General features: G+C 36.2%; 1 protein-coding gene across 14 annotated transcripts in view; it reads left to right on the forward strand.

Annotated features, from left to right (window-relative positions):
* The window catches only part of MEF2A (myocyte enhancer factor 2A), a 160,297-nt gene that overhangs the window by 116,336 nt on the left and 20,227 nt on the right, over nt 1-23,734 (forward strand). For 6 of the 14 annotated variants that reach the window (XM_045070582.1, XM_045070584.1, XM_045070586.1 and 3 more), the window contains 4 exons: nt 8,432-8,569; nt 10,751-10,970; nt 11,649-11,708; nt 22,492-22,679. In XM_045070582.1, coding sequence (XP_044926517.1) covers nt 8,432-8,569; nt 10,751-10,970; nt 11,649-11,708; nt 22,492-22,679 — 606 coding nt within the window. Of the gene's footprint in view, nt 1-8,234; nt 8,367-8,431; nt 8,570-10,750; nt 10,971-11,648; nt 11,709-12,514; nt 12,573-22,491; nt 22,680-23,734 lie in introns of all 14 variants that reach the window. The other 8 variants (XM_045070585.1, XM_045070587.1, XM_045070593.1 and 5 more) reach the window with 4 other exon arrangements.

Raw genomic sequence — 23,734 nt, forward strand, 5'->3', positions numbered from 1 at the left:
CTACTGAGCAAGGAGCCTCGATGTGGGACTCGATCCCAGAATGCTGGAATGATGACCTGAGCCGAAGGCAGCCGCTTAACTGACTGAGCCACCAGGCATCCCTCACCCTGCCCGGCGGGATTTTTATCAGTTCTTATTTCAGAATTCCTGGAGTTTAAATATTTAAACTTATTTACAGTGAAAAATATCATGAGTACTAGATTTCTTTATTAAAAAACAAAATATTATGGTAACATGATTGTATGTATATGTATTTATATAATACCTCTATATACACACATGATTATATGTAATTTCCATGGAGAATAAGCGTATCTAAAATTTTAAATACATTGTTTTTTAAGCTAAAAAAGCTGTTTAAAATTGACCACCTTTTGTATACAACCCATTTTGAAATATGTTTGCTTTTTTAAGTTTATTGTATAAAAGAAAACTTGGATATACTTAGGGAAAAAAGTAAACAGCATTGTTTTTGTCTTGAGTTTCTTTTCCCTGTCTCCTTTCCACCATTTCCTTATCCTTTCCATCTCCACTGTCACTAGCAGATTTAATAATATAGGCTAGAAAAGGAAGTATAGGACCTGCCAAGCTGTGCTATATACCCAGAATTCTGTATATGCTTCCTTGAACTTGAGAGATAGGGTCGGTGATGCTTTGTAAGTAGAACAATACAGCACTTTAAGGATCTTTATTGGTATATGTACCATTATTTGAATCAATTATCTTTGGCTAGAAACAGTAAGCACTGCTCAGGCATCTTACTTCCAGGTTTGGTATCCTTTCTGAGCTCAGAGTAGTGGGGGCACTAGCCAGACTTGTTTTGGGAATTATGGGACTTAGATAAGAGACCACTAATATATGACCTAAAGGATTATGATCGTTTTTTTCATCAAGGTTCTTTGATTCTAAGAACTAGAAATCCATTTAAAGTAACTGAAGCTAAAGAAGAATTTATCATTTTTTTTTTTTTAAAGATTGTATTTATTTGAAAGAGCACAAGCAGGGAAGAGAGGCAGAAGGAGAAGGAGAAGAAGGCTCCCTGTTGAGCAGAGAGCCTGCTTCAGGGCTCGATCCTAGGACCTCGAGACCATGACCTGAGTCAAAGGCAGATGTTTAATTGACTGCGCCACCCAGATACCCCTAAAGGAGAATTTATTGAGAGAATACAGTCACGTGGCACCCAAGGCAGGAAGGAATACCGGGTGTTCTAAAGGCTTGACACCAGGAGCTCCATCTCAAGGTCTGCATGGTGTGTCATCTCTGCCACCAACCCTGCTTTGCTGGATGACTCTGGCTTTATGTAAAAATAATTGATGTTCTGGGTCCTTTTCCAGTTAACCGTTTTTATAATCAGAGTATAATTTCCAAATTTAAAAAAAGCTTTATTTATCTTACTGTCTTTTGTCTCAGTGGGAGAAAAGGGTTGGTGAGCTGTGGGACCTCTATCTTAGTACTAATAAGATTTTTTTTTAAAACTGGGTTGGTTCTCTATAGATGGTATGAATTTTTCTACTCTAGAAAAGTACGACTTTTGTTTTTCAGGTTACCAAGTTTGTATTCCAACCTGCTGGGCTCAAAATAAGATCCAGAATCAAAACCTTTGTTTGGTAAAGACTATACACACACAGTGTAATAGATGTCCTCTTGCACTACCAGTTCTATTCTTTACTATTCAAAAGCCCACTGGGGCATCTCCTAGCAGCTTTCAGAATATAAGCTGTTGTAAGTTAAATACATGTATGAATTTAAGAAATTATACCTATGAAATTATATTTTTTCTCATAGTTCAAAAGTAGCCAAATATAACAATTTCTGTGGATCCATCTGGTACAAACTATTATTTTTAGATTGCCTTATTATGTATTTTTACAAATTCATAACTTTAGGTTTTAGAAGACTTCTAAAGTAACTTGTCATAGCATCCTGATCTCGTTCTTTGCCTTTTTTTTTTAATCTTGCAAGTATTAATAAATAAATATTTTATGCTTGTCTACCGCCTTGTTTGTCTAGATTCAGAAAAATGTAAAGCAGTCTAGACTTCAGTCTTTGACTTGAAAGTTCACGTATTAGTTGAGGGTACATTAGATAGGTAAATACAAGGTAGTATAAATAAATGAATGTTCTATTGAATAAGTGCTCTTAGAATTTTATTGTAGGGAAGTAGTAGGGGAAAAGTTTCATGGAAGATGGGGTTCAAACAAGGCCACAGGCCATAGTGAGCTATAAAACAGTCCTACAGAAAAGAGGGCAGGGTTTTAAACAAGTGAGCCAGTAAGTAGGAGCTAGGCTGTTGGTGACTTGCAGTTAGGCTAAGGAATTTTGGTTCTGTATTCTGTATCTGTTATTTCCAAAGAGGGATGTAAGATATGTAAAACAGTCTCTTGCGGTTTAGGAAGAAAATATTAGAAATTCTATTTTACTCTAAAATGTGCTTATTAATATTAAAAAGATTAATTTATGCCTGTAAATTGCAAAATGTATGCATATTTTGGGGGCTGTGCATAAAATATGTGTCTGGATGGGATAGCTAATCTAAGTCTTAGAGACTGCTGCTTTAGATTCTAGAGAAGCATCAAAGATTTAAAACAGGTGTGATAAATACAAAGTGGTATTGAGGAGACCCGAATCTCTAACAAGTTATGGGACAGATTAGAAAAAGTACAAGGGTATATTATAAGCATCTAGATATAAAGCAGCACAGGCCTGTGTTGAATATGGTGGCAGTGGAAATAACTATAATCTATAAAACTTGGTGTTCCCTGTGAATTGTGGAGGAGAAAACAAAGCATGCACAGCAAGATTGCTTTCTGTGTTGACTGGAGAAGGGTAAGTCTGAAGAGGGGATCTGTTTAATGAGAGGTAGTGAGTTCCATTGAAATAGAGTAGCCAGATATCCAAATGAAAATGTGCAACAGGCAGTTGAGACTATAGGTCTTCCAAATGTTAGGTTAGGTGTGAAAGAAAGCATAATCATTACTCTTACAACTATAGAATGAACAGGCATCAAAGATTTTATTTAACGAATGAGTACACCAGTAAGATGTTACAGCCAGTTCAAAGAACTCAAAATACCATGTAATAGTGGTTAAAGAATGCTGAAGTGAGTTTACAAATGCAAGAAAACGGGTCAGTATCCACAAGGTGATCATCAGTGACATCCCACAGGAAACAATTTCTATGAACAGGAGTTATTTGCAGTTATTATTCATTTTCTGCAAGTTAATTAACATCCATCCCTACAGAGTTGTAATATAGCTTTGTCAAAGAACAAAGGTAGATAAACCTGAATGAAAGTTCTAGCCGGGATATAATTTTCATTGTTTTTTCCTTAAATTGATGGAAATGTTTTAAATTTCAGAGCCTTCCTATTGGTAGCGTCTTTAATCAATAGAAGTTTTTAAGTTCCTCTTCATTTAGTTAAAACTCATTTATATTTTTTAATACAAAAAAACCCCGCCTCTTTTAAGTTTAATTTGGGCATTTCCAGCTCAGAAACTGTGGATGTGATACAGGGATCCCTTGTCCCTTGGAAATTTTGTTTTTTTGTTTTTTGTTTATTTGTTTTAAGATTTTATTTGTTTATTTGAGAGAGCACAAGCAGGGGAAGCCTCAGGTAGAGCAAGAGGGGGAGAAGCAGGCTCTACGCTGAACAAGGAGCCCAATGCAGGGCTTGATCCCAGGACACTGGGATCATGACTTGAGCCGAAGGCAGACGCTTAACCAACTGAGCCACCCAGGTGCCCCTCCCTTGTAAATTCGTATAGGTAAAACACTACCCAGTCTTCTAGCAGCTCAAATTTCACCTTAGAACTCACTTGCTTCAGATGGAGAGGAACCCTGCCTCAGAAGATTGTGGGTTTGTTGTTTTAGAATGTTGTACTCTTAATACTGTGATAGGAATAGCATTTAATTTATGAATTACCACAAGAATTAAGGATTACTCTTTTATTTCTTGAAGAAGAATACTGAAAGGTTACAAGTCTTCTCTGATCATCTCTCCTTAATTTTTGATACTATAATAAATTAACACAGATCACTAATCAGTTAACCAAATATTTTTAAAAAATTTAGCAGCACATTAGTTTTTTCTTTTAAAAACCAATGCTTAGTACATACTAAATCCTAACAAGAATTACTGGGAAGCTCCCTTGAGTTTACATTTACTATGAATCATAAGTCAAGGGTAGTTTTATACTACTGTTAAACAGTACTCTTCAAAAGTAAAATCATGACTCTCAAATCTAAAATGAACATGAATCAAAGACTTTAACTCGTGGGCACCTGAGTGCTCAGTCCGTTAAGCATCCAGCTCTTGGTTTGGGCTCACGTCGAGATCGTGGGGGTCCTGCGATCACCCTGCATTGGCCTCCGCATTCAGTACAGAGGCCACTTGAGAATTCTGTCCCTCTGCTCCTCTTCCCCACTCACACACACTCTTAAAAAAAAAAAAAAAAAAAAAGATATTAACTCCTTAGTGACTGAGGAAACTGGAAAAAATTACAAGTGTTTAATAGATAAATCCCAAGATTAGACAAATACATAAGCCCATCAAGAAGGCAAAATAAATTTTCTTCATAGGTGCAAACAAATAAAAGACCTGACCTCTTCCACAGTAGGGACAGAAGTCAATTGAACCACCATCAGACAGAATTTATTTGCATGTCTACAAACATTAATTTCCATTATTACCAGTTTCAACAAATTAACTTCTCTCTCTACAGAGTTGTTAAATAGCTCAAAGGCACAAACCCCATAGAATCGGATGACATGGAAGGATGTGCCCTAAACAATACATAGTTTTCCATAAAGACACTTAGGAGGGTTTTTTTTTTTTTTTTTTGATCCATTTAAAAAGCTTTCAGAATCTGTCCTTAGATAACTAATACTTAAGGTAAATATTAGCTAAGGACATTGATTATTTAAAATCTGCATTTTATACTGTATGTTAAAGTATGCAGAAAGTACCTGACCGAATTGGCCCAAAATATAAGAAGTGCCATTAAAATCATAATATAGTTTACATCTATTGTGAGGAGTAGAAATGTTTGTTTTTTAAAGGTGTTTAGCTAACCCTCCAAAAATAAAATTTCTTTTATAGAAACGCACTGATGAAAATTATATGGGCATTCATTTTAGGATTTTTTTTTTTTTTTTAAAGATTTTATTTATTTATTTGACAGAGAGAGATCACAAATAGGCAGAGAGGCAGGCAGAGAGAGAGGAGGAAGCAGGCTCCCTGCTGAGCAGAGAGCCCGATGCGGGACTCGATCCCAGGACCCTGAGATCATGACCTGAGCTGAAGGCAGCGGCTTAACCCACTGAGCCACCCAGGCGCCCCATTTTAGGATTTCATTTAGGTAATCTTTGCAGTTGGAATCATTAGACACGTTTAGAACACTGGTACAAAAGAACACCAAACAGGTTGTATCAAGTTAGCTTAAATTAATAACTTAATTATTTAAGAAAAGCAACTTCAGTCAACTTACATGATACATACCTGTGAAACTTGAAATTATTTTGTCACAATTGAACTTTCCCCGTGAGTTTGCCATAATGTCACTGAAAACTGTCAGTTGATGTACAATAGCAAAGTACTTTTTACGAAGTACCATTTACTTCAGAATGGACCATAATAATCATCTGTAATAGCCATAGACTGTGCACTGTGCTAGTACTCTTAAGGAATACACAACAACAGATTCCTCAAAATGGTAGCCTTTCAGACTGTTTTCTTCGTTGACCAAGTGTTTTTATTGTGGCTAACCTGAAGCACGTGAAAAAATTGAAGCTAGCCTGTTTCTTATATGCCTCACCTAGGCTTGTTAATAGATGACAGCATTCCATGTGTTAGTACCTGTGACACAGGAGAGACTTTTAGTATTAAGCTATGTGGTAATGATAAAGAAGACAGAAAAAGTCTTTTTATGGTAGTTGGGTCCTCACAACAACTCTTCGTGTTCTGGTGATAAGAAGACGCAAGTTGGGTATCCAGGAGAGGTACATGAGTTTGTTATCTCCAGAGCTGATAGAGCCTCTTGAATTCCCTCACAATGACAGGAACCCCATCTGAAGTGAAGGCTTGCAGACCTGGAGATACCAGAACACTATTCTTTATGAGTGCAAGTAGGGTTAACCCTGTTGTTGTAGAATAAAACTTCTGTGTAATTACTTTAAAAGGCCATATTCTTTTTCTTCAGTAATTTGAAAGAACTTCAAAGAGGCACATAGTTGGTGGTCGCTATTAGTGAAAGCATGACTATGAATTTCCTAGTCTTAAGATGCGTGAATATGATGGGAAAATATCTGGAGATTTCAGGCTAGAATAAGTCAACAAGTTCATGATGAATTCTGTGTAGGCACTTACTATATTTGTTTTGTTTCTAGGGCTGTGTAGGTTATAAGAGTTCATTGTGTTCCAATATTCTGAGTGTTAACGTCTTCATTGCTGATAGCAACTTGCAGAGCTTTGGCAAGCAGAACTTGCTACAGTGAGCAGGGGAGAATACATGTCTCCATCCCTTAGTTCTAAATAACAGGACCTTTTATGGCTAAGTACACATAGAAGTTCATGTGATTAGTTATATCCATAGAACGTAGAGCCATGGGGCCAGTATTGGGGAAGTACAGGTAGTGTTTGCTCTATGCTTATGTTTAGTGATTGTGTTACGGGGGGGTTTCAGAGACTGTATGTGGGATTCCTGGTGCATGCTAAGTAATTGGAGAAGTTAACGTATCAGCACTTAGGATTTTTTATGATTCTGTAAGCATGAAAAAAATCAAATTGACTAAAGTGATTTTAAAATAATTTGACTTCAGAGAAACTAAGAAAAAAATTTCCTATCTTAACCTGTTGTGTGTTTACATTCTTTCAGTGCTTATAAAATAAGCATTCATAATTGTAAATCATATTTTAAAGGATATCAAGATTACTATGGATTAATTAAAAGTGCATCTTAAATCTAATTTAAATAATCATTAACAAATAAATTAACAAACATAGTACTAATTTATTGATCAAATTTTGTTTCCCAATTAAATAAACTTCATTAGTTTACTTGGAAAATTTTAGCTTCCCAAAACTTCACAGTGGTTGATTAGAAAATCAGCCAGTCTCAAAGCTATTTAAAATGTTGAACTCTGTAATTCTACTTTATAAAAACACCCATTGGGGTTTTTAAAAATTTAGACATTCTGGAAATAAATTAGTATTCCACAGATTGTCAGGCCCTTGGTTGTAAAGCTACTCTTTTAAATATTGGACAAGTCATTTCATGGTGATTTTAGTGAAAAAAAAAAAAATCAGAAAACCAATTGTTCATTATATTTTTACCTCAAAATAAGAAGGAAAAGTGAACATATTGTCTAGGAGATACTTTCATAACACAAAGTTTTCCAGAAAGTCAGTTCAGTGGATTAGGTCAACCCCTGAAGGAGCTCTGTAGGAAGAGGTAGCCAAGGGGGTGAAAGATACATGCTGTTTAACATATTATTACAAACTAAAAGTAAGTAGAAGGGGGGAAATTTCATTAGTGGGGTGTTTTTTTTTTGTTTTATAGAACTTCAAAATAAATTTGTTGCAATCTTACACCAATAGATGTTCAGTGTCACTAATAAAGTCACTAATAATATGTATATTCTACATAGAAAAGAGTCATAGCTGTCATATGTAAATAAGTATTTGAGTTTTTTGCCTCTAAGTTTTGTAGGAAAATGATAGTATTTAAGAACAAATTAGGAATGAGGTTACTGAGATAGGATGCTAATTCTTTCCGGTGGCTAGGGTAAACTCAGGTGGAAAGCAGTTTCAGTAGATGAAGTTGCTGAAATGTTCATTTTGTAAAGGTACTATGATCGCTTCTCAGAGCATCATTTTGATACATTTCTGTGTCAGTTTGCACACTCATTGGCCCTATCAGATGTGTTGATCAGGCTGTAATCAGATTCAGGTTGTAAATGTCAGAGCCGTGAGTAATTTAGTATTCTCTAGGAAGTTTGGGAAGAAAGAATCCAAACAAATTAACATTCCTCTTTTTCTTAATGTGCACTGGGAGCATTAATTTTGCTTATATCTAAGGTTTACCTTATTTGGAGGATTAGAGTACATTTGTGATCATTTAAAAATCATTTCAGTGGCTCTTGTAATAATTCATTCAGTCTGTGCTCTCTTAATAAATTTTACAAAACTCATGGCAAGTTAGTATCATTTGTGTGTGAATTTTCCAATTGTATTTCAGACTTTAAGAAAGAAAGGCCTTAATGGTTGTGAGAGCCCTGATGCTGACGATTACTTTGAGCACAGTCCACTCTCGGAGGACAGATTCAGCAAACTAAATGAAGATAGTGATTTTATTTTCAAACGAGGCCCTGTAAGTACTTTTACTTTACCTCTACTTTTTATTTGTTGATCCTTTTTGTTAACTTCATTATATAGGCTCTGAACAAGAAGGAACACAGAGGGTGCGACAGCCCAGACCCTGATACTTCCTATGTGCTAACTCCACATACAGAAGAAAAATATAAAAAAATTAATGAGGAATTTGATAATATGATGCGGAATCATAAAATCGCAGTGAGTACTAAAGTATGGTTTGTGCTTTTATCTTGTGCATGAAGATATTGGCTACGCATCCTGTTTATTTTCGCAGTGGGTGATGATACCAATAAGTAGAAGGGGAAGAAATTTCGTTAGGGTTTTTTTGTTGTTGCTTGTTTTACAGAACTTCAAAATAAATTTGTTGGAGTCTTATAATACATGTTCAGTGTCTTAAACAAGGAAGTGAAGAGAAGGCATCCTAATCTAAGTTCTACTTACTGTCTCCTATACCTTTGGACAGGGCACATAAATCCCTCTCAGATGCCAATTTTTTCATCAGTAAAGTGAATGAGCTGGCTTACATAATTTTTAAGGTCCCTTCTAGCTCTTAAATTTCCATGATCGTAAATATAAAGGGTTCATATAAGATTTCCCTTTCCCTCTCATGACTTAAAAAATATTACATGTACATTAATAGATCTTGAGACTATAAAATATAAAGTGATTAGATTTATTACAAAATTTGATGTTTCAGGATTATTTTTAATTATTTTGTATAGTTGCTGTAATAGTAGTAGCTTACTCTTTGGTTCTTTGTAAATGTCCGAAAACTATTTGGCAAAATACCTCCAAACTTTTCTTTTCTTTTACTGTAGGTATTGAGGAAGAGAGCCTTGGCTTGATACTAATTTAAGGAAGCAATGTTTTTAAACTGGTTGCAAATCAAATACTTGGTTTAAAATTTTCCTATGCTCATACATCTATCCATCATGAAAACCAGTAGTTTTTTGAGTTATCCTTCTTTGATAGTTCTTCAAAAAGTTCTTTTGGGGAGCTCATTGGCAAGAGCTGCTTAAAACAGCTATTTTGGATCTGATTTTCTAAAGCTGCATCTGTATTGTAGGCTTCAGGGAACAAATTGGTTCTGATTCTGATATTTATCTTATTGTCAGAGTTAATTCTCTTAAAAACTATGCTTGAAGTATACATCATGGATTATCTCTTCAAAGGAGTCCTTTACTATAAGAAGCTCATGAAAAATAGATTTAAGGACGTATTTTTGTGCTAATACAGTTATTATTCTTTAAAAACATAAAATAAAATAAAATCCCTTCTGACCTCACATGGATGCTGGTGACTTTGTAGTAGATGTTAAACTGCAAAATATTGTGTAAATAAAATTGCTTTACCTTTGAAAAAAATTTTTTTGTCATGTAGCCATTGTTTTATGTCAGTTAATGGATGATAATTTTCTTTCTGAAATAATCTATTGAATAGAGAACATAAACTATATTCTTCCAACTTTGAATTAGCAGTGTTACCACTCTTTGCAATCACTTTTAAAATATGGGGAGAAGAAAGCTTTCTTCTTTCTCTATAATGGAGATTTTATAAAGAGAACTGTTATTTTCATGGTTAACAAGTATATTGTATATGGTCTATGAAGGAAATACAAGAAGAAATGACAAATACTGTTTTAAGGGGGTGTGGAATACTTAGGAGGGAAGTAAGATAGCATTTATAATTATAACTTAATCTTCATACAATTTAAAGATAGGTTTTCAGCGGTTAATTTTATTGTTTAGATGGTTTCTTTGCATTTCATCACACTCAGATTGCATTGTGTTGTATATATGACTTGATTTTTTTTTTTTAAGTTTTGTCCATTAAGAATGTCAGTCAGTTAAACCAGGGCTGATTTATAATGTCCCACATTTGGTGTATTAAATTTATAATTTGTGTACATATTTTCTCCTTTTGTTAAATTTGTAATCTCTCAATAGAAATGTAATGTTGCTAAACTGGTTTGGATTATTAAAGTGCTAATTTTATGCTCACTTGGTAACGATATATTTTGTAATGTCTAAATCTGACAACACTACTTTAATATCAGGTTCTGACATCTAATTTTCATTTCTAGGACCGTTTGAAATATATATATATATATACACACACACACACAGACACTTTATAGTAGTGTATATGTATTCATATATAAAACGGAAATTGAAAAGTTTATGTCAGACATACTCATGTTCAAATGTAATTCTGAAGAAGGCAACTTAAATCTACCAGTTGATTAGTAAGAAACTATCCCTGTCCTCAACTTTTAATAACTGTGGAGTTACCTTATCCAAATTAAAATTCGTAAGTTATTTATTTAATATAGATGAAAACGAAACTAACAGTTTTCTCTTCCTTGTTCTTTATTTACAGCCTGGTTTGCCACCTCAAAACTTCTCAATGTCTGTCACAGTCCCTGTGACCAGCCCTAACGCTTTGTCCTACACTAACCCAGGGAGTTCACTTGTGTCGCCATCTTTGGCCGCCAGCTCAACATTAGCAGATTCAAGCATGCTGTCTCCACCTCAAGCCACGCTGCACAGAAATGTATCCCCTGGAGTCCCTCAGAGACCACCGAGTACCGGCAGTACAGGTGTGTAGTGGTCTGTCTTCTGCTGGTTCTTTAAGAAAAAGAATTGCTGACATAAGCAGTTTCTTGTTTCGCTACCTTTAATTTTCTATGATGTGCGAGAGTCCCTGCCACATAATTGATTCCATTTTAAAGAATATTTTTGGGGATTTACTGCGGCGCTGTGGCATCCTCTTGGGTACAGTGGACCCATATACAGAATCTGCCATCTATAACTTTCCTTTTCACGGGAAACCATACTTTGACAGGCAGAAAATTTAATTAGGGTATCATGAGCAAAGACTTAAAGTTCGAGTGTGAGTCACTCATGTCAAAAATAAGAGAGTAGATGTACCTAACTGGAGTTAGAGTTCATGAATTCAGCAAAAATCAGCATTTATGACTTTATTCTTTGTAATACAGTGTTTCCTCTTCTTTAAGTCCCAAATTTAATAGTACTGTTAGCACTGACCCCATTCTTAGGAATTTCTACTTTTTGATATTGATACAGGAAAGCATTTGTATCCAGAGCTTTTATATGTATATTTAACTATATCATATTACACAGTTATGCCAGATTCAGTGTAGGGCTAGTTTTTATTTTTGCTTTTTAGGAAAGGAGTGCAGTTTACTTCGTTCAGATAAGGAAAACCAATTCATGTTCATTCTCTGCCCTCTCTGTTCTCTCTCTAAAATTTTTAGGTGGGATGTTGAGCACTTCAGACCTCACAGTGCCAAATGGAGCCGGAAGCAGTCCAGTGGGTGCGTGAATTACTCCTGTTTGTCTTTCTAGGCATCTGCCCTATATGAGATAAAGGGAATATTGTCCCTCAAATGAGGCCTTATACCAGATATGGGAAAAATGGGTATATGACTAGAGCAGACATGTCCCTTCGTAGACTTAATTTTCTTCTGAGGGGTGTTTTTACTAATACCTAACATTTTTAAATAACATCCCTGCTCTGTTCTTTATACCTTGGCCTTGAGTGCTTCCTCAAGTGCTTTCAGATACTGTTCTTTGCTAAAGATGCAATTGCCTTCATACAGTTTTTACATCAAGCTAGTTTCTTAAGGAGAAGATTTCTGTATCATCTATTCTTGCCAAAAGTTAGATCATTAGCAGACTGATACATTTTATAATAGCATGAAATGTTTTTGGAGAGGTTGCAATAACAAAGAAATGGTGGGCCTGCTTCTAGAGCTACAAAGATTATTAAGAAGTTTGTCTTCAAAGCATTGTTTTGGTGGCTACCTGTAGAACATCCACATTTTGTCACAGTTGTAGCCAAATTGGTTTAGTTTAGTTTTGTTTTTTACTTTAGGATCCCAAAGATGACTAGCAAGTTTAAACACATGTTTAAGTATGTCTGCCCAACCTCTGAGTGCTGGCAAAGATACAGTATGAACTGAACATTACAGAAACATGGCATATATGTCAAAGAGTTGTAAGAATAACTGTATTCCTTTGGATTATCATCACATTAAGTGGTGTTGGTCTCTTAATCTGTGATAAACATAGTTGTCATCATTGTATCTGAAAAAACAAAAAATTTCCTCCCTGATTTTAGATATTGTGTGTTCCTGGAGACTTCTGAACACAGACACTTCTAAGAAAAATTTACACTTGTATGTATTCAGCCCATTCATTCTATTAAAATGTAAGGAGCTTCTGCCTCAAGAGATTTGCAGAGATAATTGAGTAACTTAATTTAAGGTGATGAGAAAGAAACATATTGCTGAGACAAGTTATAAAACATAGTGGTAGGTTAAATGCCTAATTCTGCCACATATTAATTGTGCTTTGGATGGAATATTATATAAGACCCATTGTAGGATCTTTTTTAACATAATTGTGGAAAAATCATAACAGTTTTAATAGTTACACATTAGGCTGCTTTACTTATATGTGTATTTCCAAATATTTATAGTTTATTTAAACTTCATTTGAGTTATTTGCATGCCCATATACATACTCTTTTTGTGTTAAGCCTTCCCATATGCTTGTACTCCCCCAGTACTGCCCATCTTACTTTGCCTTCTACTTCCTAGCTTAGTTAAGGCTAGACTCAAGAATTTCTATTTCATTTAATGTTAATTGTAAGTACCTCTTGGTTTATTTCCGAAATTAGTTCCCCCCTCCCCCATGGAGTTTAACTCTTCGAAGATTTCTAATGTGTTTTCCCCTTGACTTTCCTTCTTTTTTTTTCTTCATCCTTCTGGCATATTGTAAACACGGTTCTAACTCCTGTCAAACAAGTGTTTCAATTCCCATTTTTTTTCTTGTACTTTTTACACTTCCTAAAAGCTTTTATCAATATTTTTTCTTATCTGCCATGCAACTGTAAATCTAAACTCTGTCTCTGCTGCTTGGTTTTTCTGTGCTCCCTTTGGTAATTTGAAACTCGGACTTTGTCATCATCATCAAAAGACATTTTCTTTTGTTGTTGTTGTTGCTGTTGTTTTCATTCATTTTTCTTTTTTTTTATAAGCCTCCTCTCCCTGTCGTGACCTTTATGTTTAGAGGGCTACATAATCCTACTCCTGGGATCATGGCACATCGTCATTACTTCATACAAAGCATCTCAGTCTGCTGTGTATTAATCCCTTTTATACCTCTGTTCCATTCCCATGCCCTTCCTCCCCCCATCTTAGGTAACTAATGTGTTTAGTGTTGATAGTGTTAATAATCATGATTAGGGAACATGTATTTTTATTAAAACTTAAAATTCAAGTAAGTATTAAAATATTGTAAGTGCTTAGTGAGAAACTTAAAGATTTTATTTATTTGAGAGAGAGCGTGTGCATGAATGGGTGGCTGGAGGAGAGAACGGAGACAGAAGGAGAGAAACAAGGAGCCTCTTTGCTGACCTGCTGACTGGGGAGCTGGACATGGGGCTCAGTCCCAGAACCGCATCACAACCTGACCCACAGGCAGACACTTAACTGACTGAGCCACCCAGGCACCCCTTTAGTGAGTTATTTAAAAGTCTGTTTACATTATTACATATAAACAGAGATAAATCCTGCTTCTTAGGGTACACCTCAGCATCTCATAATGCATCAAGATTGTATGTCCTGATTCTTCATTAACTCATACTCGTACATGCCAATTTTACCTAGATTGCACGTAACTCTACTTACTCCACTTGTGTGGCTTGTATTCTAAATGGCATGTATATATATATATATAACTGCTTTTTAACAGAATTAGATCTAACTGAGTAGACCTTTTATGTCAATTAAGATACCAACTGGAAGCATGTATTTATGTGAAATACTTAGAGCATACATGGGTTTAAAGTGTTTTTACTATAAATTGTCCCTAAAGTAAATGATCTGCCATGGGTATTTTTAAAATGTTGTGAGGAAGAGCCAGATAATATGTTTTAGCTCATTTTCAACAATGATGCCATTTTGGTTTAGTAGTTTGGAAAAAGTAGTTTAAACTCATTATTATACCAGATATACTCTTTATGAATGAAAAGATTAAACAGTTAAGATTCCCAGAGAAGTTTAGAGGGAAAAATATTTAAAAGTAAAGATGATTTCTAATCTATTTTTCCAGATATGTTTCTTGGAACTGTATGAGAAGAAGGATTTATCAATGTTTGATAAACCTTGTGTTAAATAAAACTAAGCAGTTTTCTTCACTGTAGGACTTACTGGAGCCTTTAAAATGCTAATTTGTTTGTGAGTCATTAAACTTAGTATGTAACATATGGTTACACAGGGCGCCTGGGTGGCTCAGTGGGTTAAGCCGCTGCCTTCGGCTCAGGTCATGATCTCAGAGTCCTGGGATCGAGTCCCGCATCGGGCTCCCTGCTCAGCGGGGAGCCTGCTTCCCTCTCTCTCTCTCTCTCTCTGCCTGCCTCTCCACCTACTTGTGATTTCTCTCTGTCAAATAAATAAATAAAATCTTTAAAAAAAAAAAAAAAAAAAAAAACATATGGTTACACAAAGTGATTTCATAATAGAAACCTTCATTTTTTTCCTCATGAAAAAGCATCTTTCATAATTAGTATCATAAAACATTTTGGGAAATCTTCTTTCTGGTCTTAAGATGATATATAGAAAAGAGTTTTTGGATAATGAAACCTTCCATAAATGAAATTAAAATTGAGGTTTAAAAAAAAGACAGGACAATTAAGCTTGTGCTCTGATAATAGTAGACCTGATTATTGGGACCAGCCCTTCCGCTGAAGACACCTACAAATGCTAGGCAAAATATTTTTAAAATCTGCTTGAAAGCACTTGAGAACCTACAAAATAATGAAGAATTCCTGGCTCAAGATGAGGGAATGTTGGAGACAGATCCTCAAAGAGGGTGAACCTGGCATTTATGACTGCTTTTCCGCAGGTTGTAGTTGCCACTTCCACAGTGGAGCAGGATGCCTCAGAGACCTAGGGGGACAGAGAATTCAAAGTTCAGGGCCCTTAAAAATTGGGAGGGTCCAGTGTGCTCCTGTCACTTTGTGTTGAGCCCCCAAAAGGCAAGACCATAGAAGTAGAGTGAATCAGAGATTAACAGGCCCTTCTAGTAGCTACATCTAACATCTGCGCCATCTGCTTTCTGTACACTAGAGTGTTGTTATTTACATTTAAAGTACAGAGTAAACATTCTTTACACTGTGTTCATTTTTTCTTTTTTTTAAGATTTTGCTTGTTTATTTGTCAGAGCATGATGGGGGAGGAAAGACAGGGCAGAGGGAGAAGCAGACTCCTTGCTGAGCAGGGAGCCCAGTGTGGGACTCAGTCCCGGGACCCTGGGATCATGACCTGAGCTGAAGGCAGATGCTTAACTTGACTGGCCACCCAGGTGCCCCATATGTTCTTCTATATTTAAAAAAAAAAGTTCTTTGTGTACATAAACTGAAAATTGACCACATGCTGGGCCACAAAAAAAGTATCAACAAATTTCGGAGAATTTAATCACATAGAGGTAAGCTCTCTGGTGACAGAGTATTTCAGCCAGCAACCAATATCCAAAGACCCTTGTTTAAAATCAATTTTTTATACACAATCTGTATAATAACTTTAATTTTTCAGTCTAGGCTTAAAGACTTGCCATGAACCACTTCCATATAGTTTCAATTAACCTTTAAACTGGAACATTTTTACTGATACTGTAATTTTCAAATGTATAATGTTTTTATAGATGAGCCTCTGTTCTCCTTGTTCTTATTTTAACTTTTGTTGAGTCTCCTGCTTCCCAAAATACAGGATGTTTCAGGCCCATGTAATAAGGAAAGCAGAAGCATCTTTGAGGGTTTTAAGCATGAGACAAACTTAGAATAGGGAAAGACATGTTAAATAGGAAACCAGAGGAAGCATAACCGTAAAAGAAGGATTGATTTGGTTGTGTAAAATTAAGAATCTTTATTGGTCAAAAACACCATGAAGAGAACAAAAAGGCAAGACAGTGAGAAAATGTAGATTGTATACATACAGTACACAGAGGTCTTTTTTATCAAGAATACATACAAGTCATCATGGAAAAGAAATCTGATTTTTGAAAATGTGCACGAGAACATTTTACAAAAGAAGTTACCAGGTATCCAGTAAACCTGTGGCAAGATACTCAGTCTCAGTAACCAGGGCAATGCAAAATTAAAATCACAGAAGGCATCATATACCAGCCAGAATGGCCAAAGCAGAATAGGCTGATAATACCAGCTGTTGATAACTCTCATTGTGAGAGTTCCAAACTCTCATTCCCTGAGGATGACAGTGCAAATTGATGCAGCCGTTTTGACATTGTCTCCTAAAGTAGTAGATATATGAGTTCTACAACCCACCATTTTTATTCATCCTTATATACTGTAGAGAAATGCATATGTGTACCATGAGCATCAGGAAATAAAGGAATGCGCATGGCATTGCCTGTTACAGGCAACATCTAGAAATAATCCAAATTTCTGTCAACAGTAGAACAAATAAATAAGTGATAGTATGTCTATGTGAAGGAGTTCTATACTGGAATGAAAACGAAGAAGCTATAGCAGTAATTAGCATGGTGGCTGAATTTCATCAGACTATGATGTATGAAAGACAATGGATGCAAATACAAAATTATTCTATTCTATCTAAATAAAGCTGGAAAAATAGCCAAGCAATATTATGTGCTAAGATTGCGTGTAGATAGATGATAAAACTGTAAAGAAAAACAAGTCACTATAATAGTCAAAATACTGGTTATTTTGGGTAGGTGGGACAACAGGAATGTTTAGGGGGCCCAATTATAGAGCCTTTTCAGGGTTTTGGCAGTATTCTTTTTCCTGATGTAATGGATACGTGGAGATTTTAAATTTATGTTAAAGCCTTGATTTTTAAGTTTTTATTTTATGTACCATTTTGTATTATGTGGTACGTTAATATGAGTTTTAAAATAGATACATTTGATTTTTAAAAGGAATTCTAAACCAAAGTGTGGAGGTACTTTTAAAATGATAAGAGAGGGGCCCCTGGGTGGCTCAGTGGGTTAAAGCCTCTGCCTTCAGCTCAAGTCATGATCCCCAGGGTCCTGGGAGCCCTGCATCAGGCTCTCTGCTCAGTGGGAGACCTGCCTCCCCCTTTCTCTCTGCCTGCCCCTCTGCCTACTTGTGATCTCTGTTTGTCAAATAAATAAAGAAAATCTTAAAAATAAATAAATCAATCAAATGATAAGAGAATGTAATGTACATTGTATAGGTGTTATACTACCCTGAAATCTAGAGAGAAAACATTACACATTCATACTCTCAGAAAGACTTAACAGTCTTTGGGCAAAGACTCAGTTCATTGGGCACTATTGTCTGCATGTGGCAGCGGGATGTACAGTCCCATCTTGAGATCAGGAAGCAAGACTGTGTCAAGGGGACAGACTAGCAAAAGCCTAGGATGGCAGAGCAGAAAGCTGGAAAGCTCTGGCTCCTCCACAGTGAGCTGCAAAAGCCACTGAGCTTGCAACCACTTTTCTCCAGTTGTCTTAAGTGAGATAAAAAGATTTTCTCATTCTGTAGAGAAGAAGTAAAATAAAATACAAGCAAGAGGAAGGCGAATATTTAATAAGTAGGTGGGTTTTTTTAATGTACCTAAATGTACAATTCAAAAAAGAAACCCAACTAGTATTTGAAAAATGGAAAGGATGTATCAGGAGATTTAAATAAAAATGACAAAAGAAAACCACAAACTCACTAATTACCAACTATTACCACTTTGTGTTGTGATCTGGAGAACCAGTGCAGGTGTGAGGAAACTGATGATGGCATTGTAAGTTAGTAATGAGCTTTCTGAAAAGATTTTGTGAAGATGTCCCAGTAGTCATAAAAATGTTCATGCCTCTGAGCCCACAAATCCCATTCCTGGGAATCTCTCCTAAAGAAATGAACTAGAACTTGCAAAGATTCACTGCAACTTTATTTATAGTATGAATAATAGGAAGAAACCAATGTATTCAACAGTATAAAAATTATGTAAATGAAAATTTTCATCTGAACTTCTTTTTAGTTGTAATTTAAAACTATGCAAAAAATATGCATGTGGAAAATAAAAAGGAGGGGAAATCCAAACTGATTATCATAGTTATGTTGGGATGGTGGATATAGGAATTTTCTCTCTCCTTTTCTAGTTTTTAAACTTTCTATATTGATATGGTTGGTACCTCCACAGTCATAACATTTTATTATAGTAAATTAAAGCATTCATTTGTTTTTCCTTGAAACATAATTTGTTTTCAGTCTTTTATTGTTCAAGTAAAACCTGCCAGTTTTGTACATGCTGTAAATTGTATACATTTTCCAGAGTGGCATTCTGACTTGGCATACGAGGTACATTTCTCTACTGAAAGTTGACATTTAATACTTAAATAACACTGTAGTTCAGATGACTTCAGGAACTCCTTTTGACTTTGGGCCCGTGTTTAAAGATCAAGCGTTAAATAAAGTCTCTGATATCCAGCAATTTCACTTTTTTTAAAAAACATGTTGAGAAAGAAAAAAATATATCAGACTAGAAATAGAAAGGCTCAAGAAGCTCTTAGAATTGTTTAGGGGTGAGCGAAGGGAATATGTAAGGGCTTGCGTCCTGGCAGAGGCAATGGCCAGTAATGAGAGGTGGGTGAAACAAGAAACGTTACAAAGAGCAGTAAAGCTGGAGCTCTGAAACCTGGATGGGAGTGACAGCGGGTGCTTGTAGTACAGGGGTGTGTAACTGGCGGGGTTTGAGGTGACGGCAGCATATCTGTGGGATATGGCTGCATGGGGACTAGAAATTAGGAGATATAAAGAGTAGAAACAGATTTAAGAGTCATACAGAGGCAACGGTTAAAGCCAGGGAGCCTCAGAAGAAGAGAAGCCGCTTTGGGGCTGCCCACATGGGAGGGATGGAGAGGTTGAGTACAGTCCTCAGGAAGGGCTCACAGGTTTATCTCATGAGCATTGTCTGTTGGAGATTACAAACTTCTAGTGGACAGAACCCATGTTGTCTGTCATATAGGGATTTCCACTGCATTAAGTGCATGTGTCTACCATGATTTTTAGTCTTCTTTAATTTTCGGTTCTTTATACAAAAGATAATTGTATAGATTTTTTAAATGTTTTCTTATTTATCAAATAATCAGCTGAAAGTTTGTCAGATTTTATGAAAATTTGTCAGATATGATAAAATCAATTTTTGAGCCTTGCTTTGGACACATTTTTCAGGATCCTTTGAGATTTTCAAAATCCTGTGCATGTCAGTTCAACTTCTGAATTTGATTCTTAGTAGTAAAACATTATGACATCATTGTCTGCAATTCAGCCCTAAAGAGTAGTGTTAAGGACATGAAGTGCTTTCTAGCCACTTGAATACATTATTCCAGCTGTTAGGATATTCTGAACTACGATCCAGACTGCTATAATTGAATGATCTGCCTTAGAACTGTAGGGACCATGAGATTAGCTTTCTTAAGTTTCTGGAGACATCGGTATGCACTTTGCTCAAGAGCATTTTTGTCATGTTTGTGTCAGGGGATAATTTACTTTAAAACCTGAGAACACATTTTGATAATAATCACATTGGGTTAATTCATTTAGAGTTGGTATTTTAATTCTTAAATGTGTAGGCTGTGGCAAAATGAGGTGGTTTTTTGGTCATAAAAAAAAATGCAAAGGGAGTAAGAAGTGTATTTAATATATGCTACACTCCACTGCACAAAATAACCAACAGTGCATATAAGGTTATCCTGTTTCAGCCCGGCAAGTCACCAGACACTTACGTTATCATCTAGTAATTATCTGCTGCAGACTCCCAGCTTCACACTAAGAAATACCATGCTTTTAGATTCCCTTCACTCTGGTTGACTGGTATTTTATGTAGCTGAAAAGCATCCTAGGCTCCACATGGGTAAAGAGTATTAGAGCTTCTTGATAATGCATTCTTCTACATTAGCTTCGCATCATCTTGTCATATATTTGAGAAGAAATACTGCTTTGTCCTTCAGATTGAGTGCAAATCAAGTAAATAAGAATCTTGCAGATGTTATCGAAGAGATTACAAACATTTGTGCCTATTAAGAGAAATGTTATCTGTACTTACTAATGTTAATCTAACGTTTTATTCGTTTCTGTTAAGCTTATTTTTGAAAAATTACTTGATAAGCATTTTATATTCAGATGACTACCCTTAGCACTTACCTCTGCCTAATGCCTGGATGAGCTCTCCTCCACAGGGGATGGCCTAGTGAAGAGATTGTTTAACAGCACTACTTTCTGAAGCTTAACAGGAAGCAGGAATTGCTCTCTGGGGTGTGGAGAGGAGATTTGGCCCAGATTTAATACATGCTGTTTCAAGATAATGGAAGTAGAATGCAGGAAACAGCCTCATAAGGTTAACTGAAATACCAGTTCTCACAACAAAAATTAAATCACATAAGTGAATTAAAACTGGTAGGGCACTTTGTAAAAGTTCCAGAGAAAGCAGGAGGAGTTGGGTGAGAGTGGGAGTGGGGGTGGCCAGGAGGAAAACCGGTTATCTGGAATCCTGACAGTTTGAATGACAGCGGCAGGAAAGATGCAGGCCAGTTTTCCGGGGCCACACCTCACCACTCAGTTTTCTTTGTCCTTTGAAAACGTACTGGTTAGGATCCAGTAATGTTGATTAGATCACTTTGTCAAACGTCAATTTTTAGTTATTCATGTAAATAGTACAGCCCATAACATGTTTTTCAAACTCTTTATGATAAGCAGATATATTGAATCATCCATTTTCTTCAGCTGATTATTTTCAAGTACTTAATCCCTCTCTTTCTGGTTACATTTTTTAAATTTTAGAATTCTATAGATCAGTTGCCCTATTCATTTGAATACTGCTCCTGAAATTTTTTTTTTAATTTTTTAAAAAGATTTTATTTATTTGAGAGTGAGAGAAAGATCACGAGCAAGGGGGCGGGGTAGAGAGCAGGAAGCCCCATGCAGGTCTTGATCCTGGGACTCTGGGATCATGACCTGAGCTGAAGGCAGATCCTTCACTGACTGACTGAACCACCCAGGCGCCCCCGAAAGTGTTTTATAAACCACCAAACACTATATGGGTTGTAAATAATTTTAAATAATATTTCTGCTCGATTCAAGAAACTTTCATAGATTTAAAATGTTCTGATAACCAAATACAAATGCTCTTAAAGTGAAAAACCTGTAGTACATAGTTGTCTTTTGTCATTAACTCATTGCAGTTCTTAGAGACGCATCATTGCACTTCTTGGCATGCTTTTTCCAGGGTGTCAGCTTTTTCCTCATCCTGGCTCTCTTCTGAGTCTCAAAATGGCTCGAGTATCAAATGCTTCCTCAGTCATGTTTGGAGGAATGCAGGAGCCTCCCTCACCATCATGTAAGAGCTGCTTTACTTAGGATCCGACTGGACGTTCCTGGGTCCCCTCCAGTGGTGAGGGAGAAGGCCTGCACACGTTAGCTCGGACCTGTCACTGAGCGGGGCTGGAGTGGAGTCCGCTCACCCTGACCACGTGGCTGCTACCCCCGAGGAGGACTAGAAGGACTGCAGCCTCTGTGAAAATAGGAATGGTCTTTCACTTTGATCTCTTAGCTCAGCTGACGCCCAGAAGGGCTGCACATAGAGAACATCACCACTGTGTACCCACGTCCTCACTTCCTCTGAGAGAGAGCCTGCTCTTTTAGGAAAGTTGAAAACCAGGAATAAGATGATTAAAGTCAGACAAACCACAAATACTTAACGAAGACCTTACTGGCAGCCAGCTTATCCGATCTCCATTACCTTGCTCCCCAGTAGGACATGCCCTGTTAGAAATGGATCTTTTGTTTTAAATATCTCTCAGTAGGTCCAAGCAGTAAGACTGGAAGCAAGTGGCATAAGTCGTAAGTTTTATGTGTGTTTCAAACTTGGGTTGATATTTTTGCTTCTTTTTAAAATATTCAGAGATACACGTGGTCAGCTGCTAATGAGTTTTGTTACAAAATTTATTTGAAACTAGAACTAGGGAAAACTTGTTTCCTATTTCTACCAATGTGTTTTAACAACTCTTTTCATATTAATGAATGATTTTTCCTTTTTCCAGGGAATGGATTCGTAAACTCAAGAGCTTCTCCAAATTTGATTGGAACTACTGGTGCAAATAGTTTAGGCAAAGTTATGCCTACAAAGTCTCCCCCTCCTCCAGGTGGTGGCAATCTTGGAATGAACAGTCGAAAACCAGATCTTCGAGTTGTCATCCCTCCTTCCAGCAAGGGCATGATGCCTCCACTGGTATGTTAAATTTCTCTTCAGCCTCATTCCTCAAAATACAGTCTGTGTTTTTCTTTGGAATTTTTTGTACTTCCATTGAATCTAGACCCTTAATATTTCTGTTTGAAGTCAGCATTTGAAGATACAGGTCTATTTTAAATACACAGAAATCAGATTATAGAAAAACAGGATGTAAATATGCTTAGTGGTTATTTAAAATTAAAGCTAAATGAGGAGAGGTTGTTAGGCTTAATTTTAATTTTACCAGGCTGGGATCTTAGCTCAGAGATTCCATGACCAAATTCATAAACCTGACTTAAGTATTTCTTCTATCTCTACTTTGCATACTTTCAGTAATCGATTACACATGCTTTTCTGTAGGAGAAACACTGTATTAGTTGTTAGAAAATTCTACATACCAAAGAGAACCACTGTAGAATAAGGGACAAGGCATCAAAACTTGAATGAGTTCGTCTCCACGTAGTCTTTGTTTATTCCTTCTCAGCTAACCTTCCCATTGAATACTATAGAGAATACAGGTCTCCCCACTCTAGCCCTTTGCAATGTCTTCATAGTTCCAGGGTCATATGCTTTTGAATCCTGTGTTTATGAAGAAGAGGCGAGTATGTTTATCTCCCTGCACTTCTTATAGGAAAAAAAATCAGAATATGTATGCAAGTTTTGAAACCATTCCTTATACAGCATGGCTTGACTAACATGCAGTGTGATATGCAAGGCGTTCTCTCTCCAGTGCAGCACTGTTTGGTTTTTTGCTAAGTAAAAGTTGATGCCATCAGGCTTTAGATAATCTACATATGTATAATGCTTTATCGATTCCCAGACATCTTCATATGCCTTGTCACATTTGATTGTCAATTATGTTGTAATCTTGGCTGGGTAGAGATGCGGAAACTGAGGGAGAAGTTAGTACTTGTCCAAGGTAATATAAAAGAGAGCCAGGACTCAAAACCTTTTAAGGCAAGAAACAAACAATTTTTCATTTGGAAATGATAGAAAGCTGGAAACTGTGTTGCTCCCAGCCTTACAAGGAAAACGAGTTGGACAAACAAGTTCAC

Source organism: Mustela putorius, unplaced genomic scaffold (genome assembly GCF_011764305.1).
Source record: "Mustela putorius furo isolate JIRA1106 unplaced genomic scaffold, ASM1176430v1.1 tig00003972_pilon_pilon_pilon, whole genome shotgun sequence".
NCBI classification, from domain to species: Eukaryota; Metazoa; Chordata; class Mammalia; order Carnivora; family Mustelidae; genus Mustela; species Mustela putorius.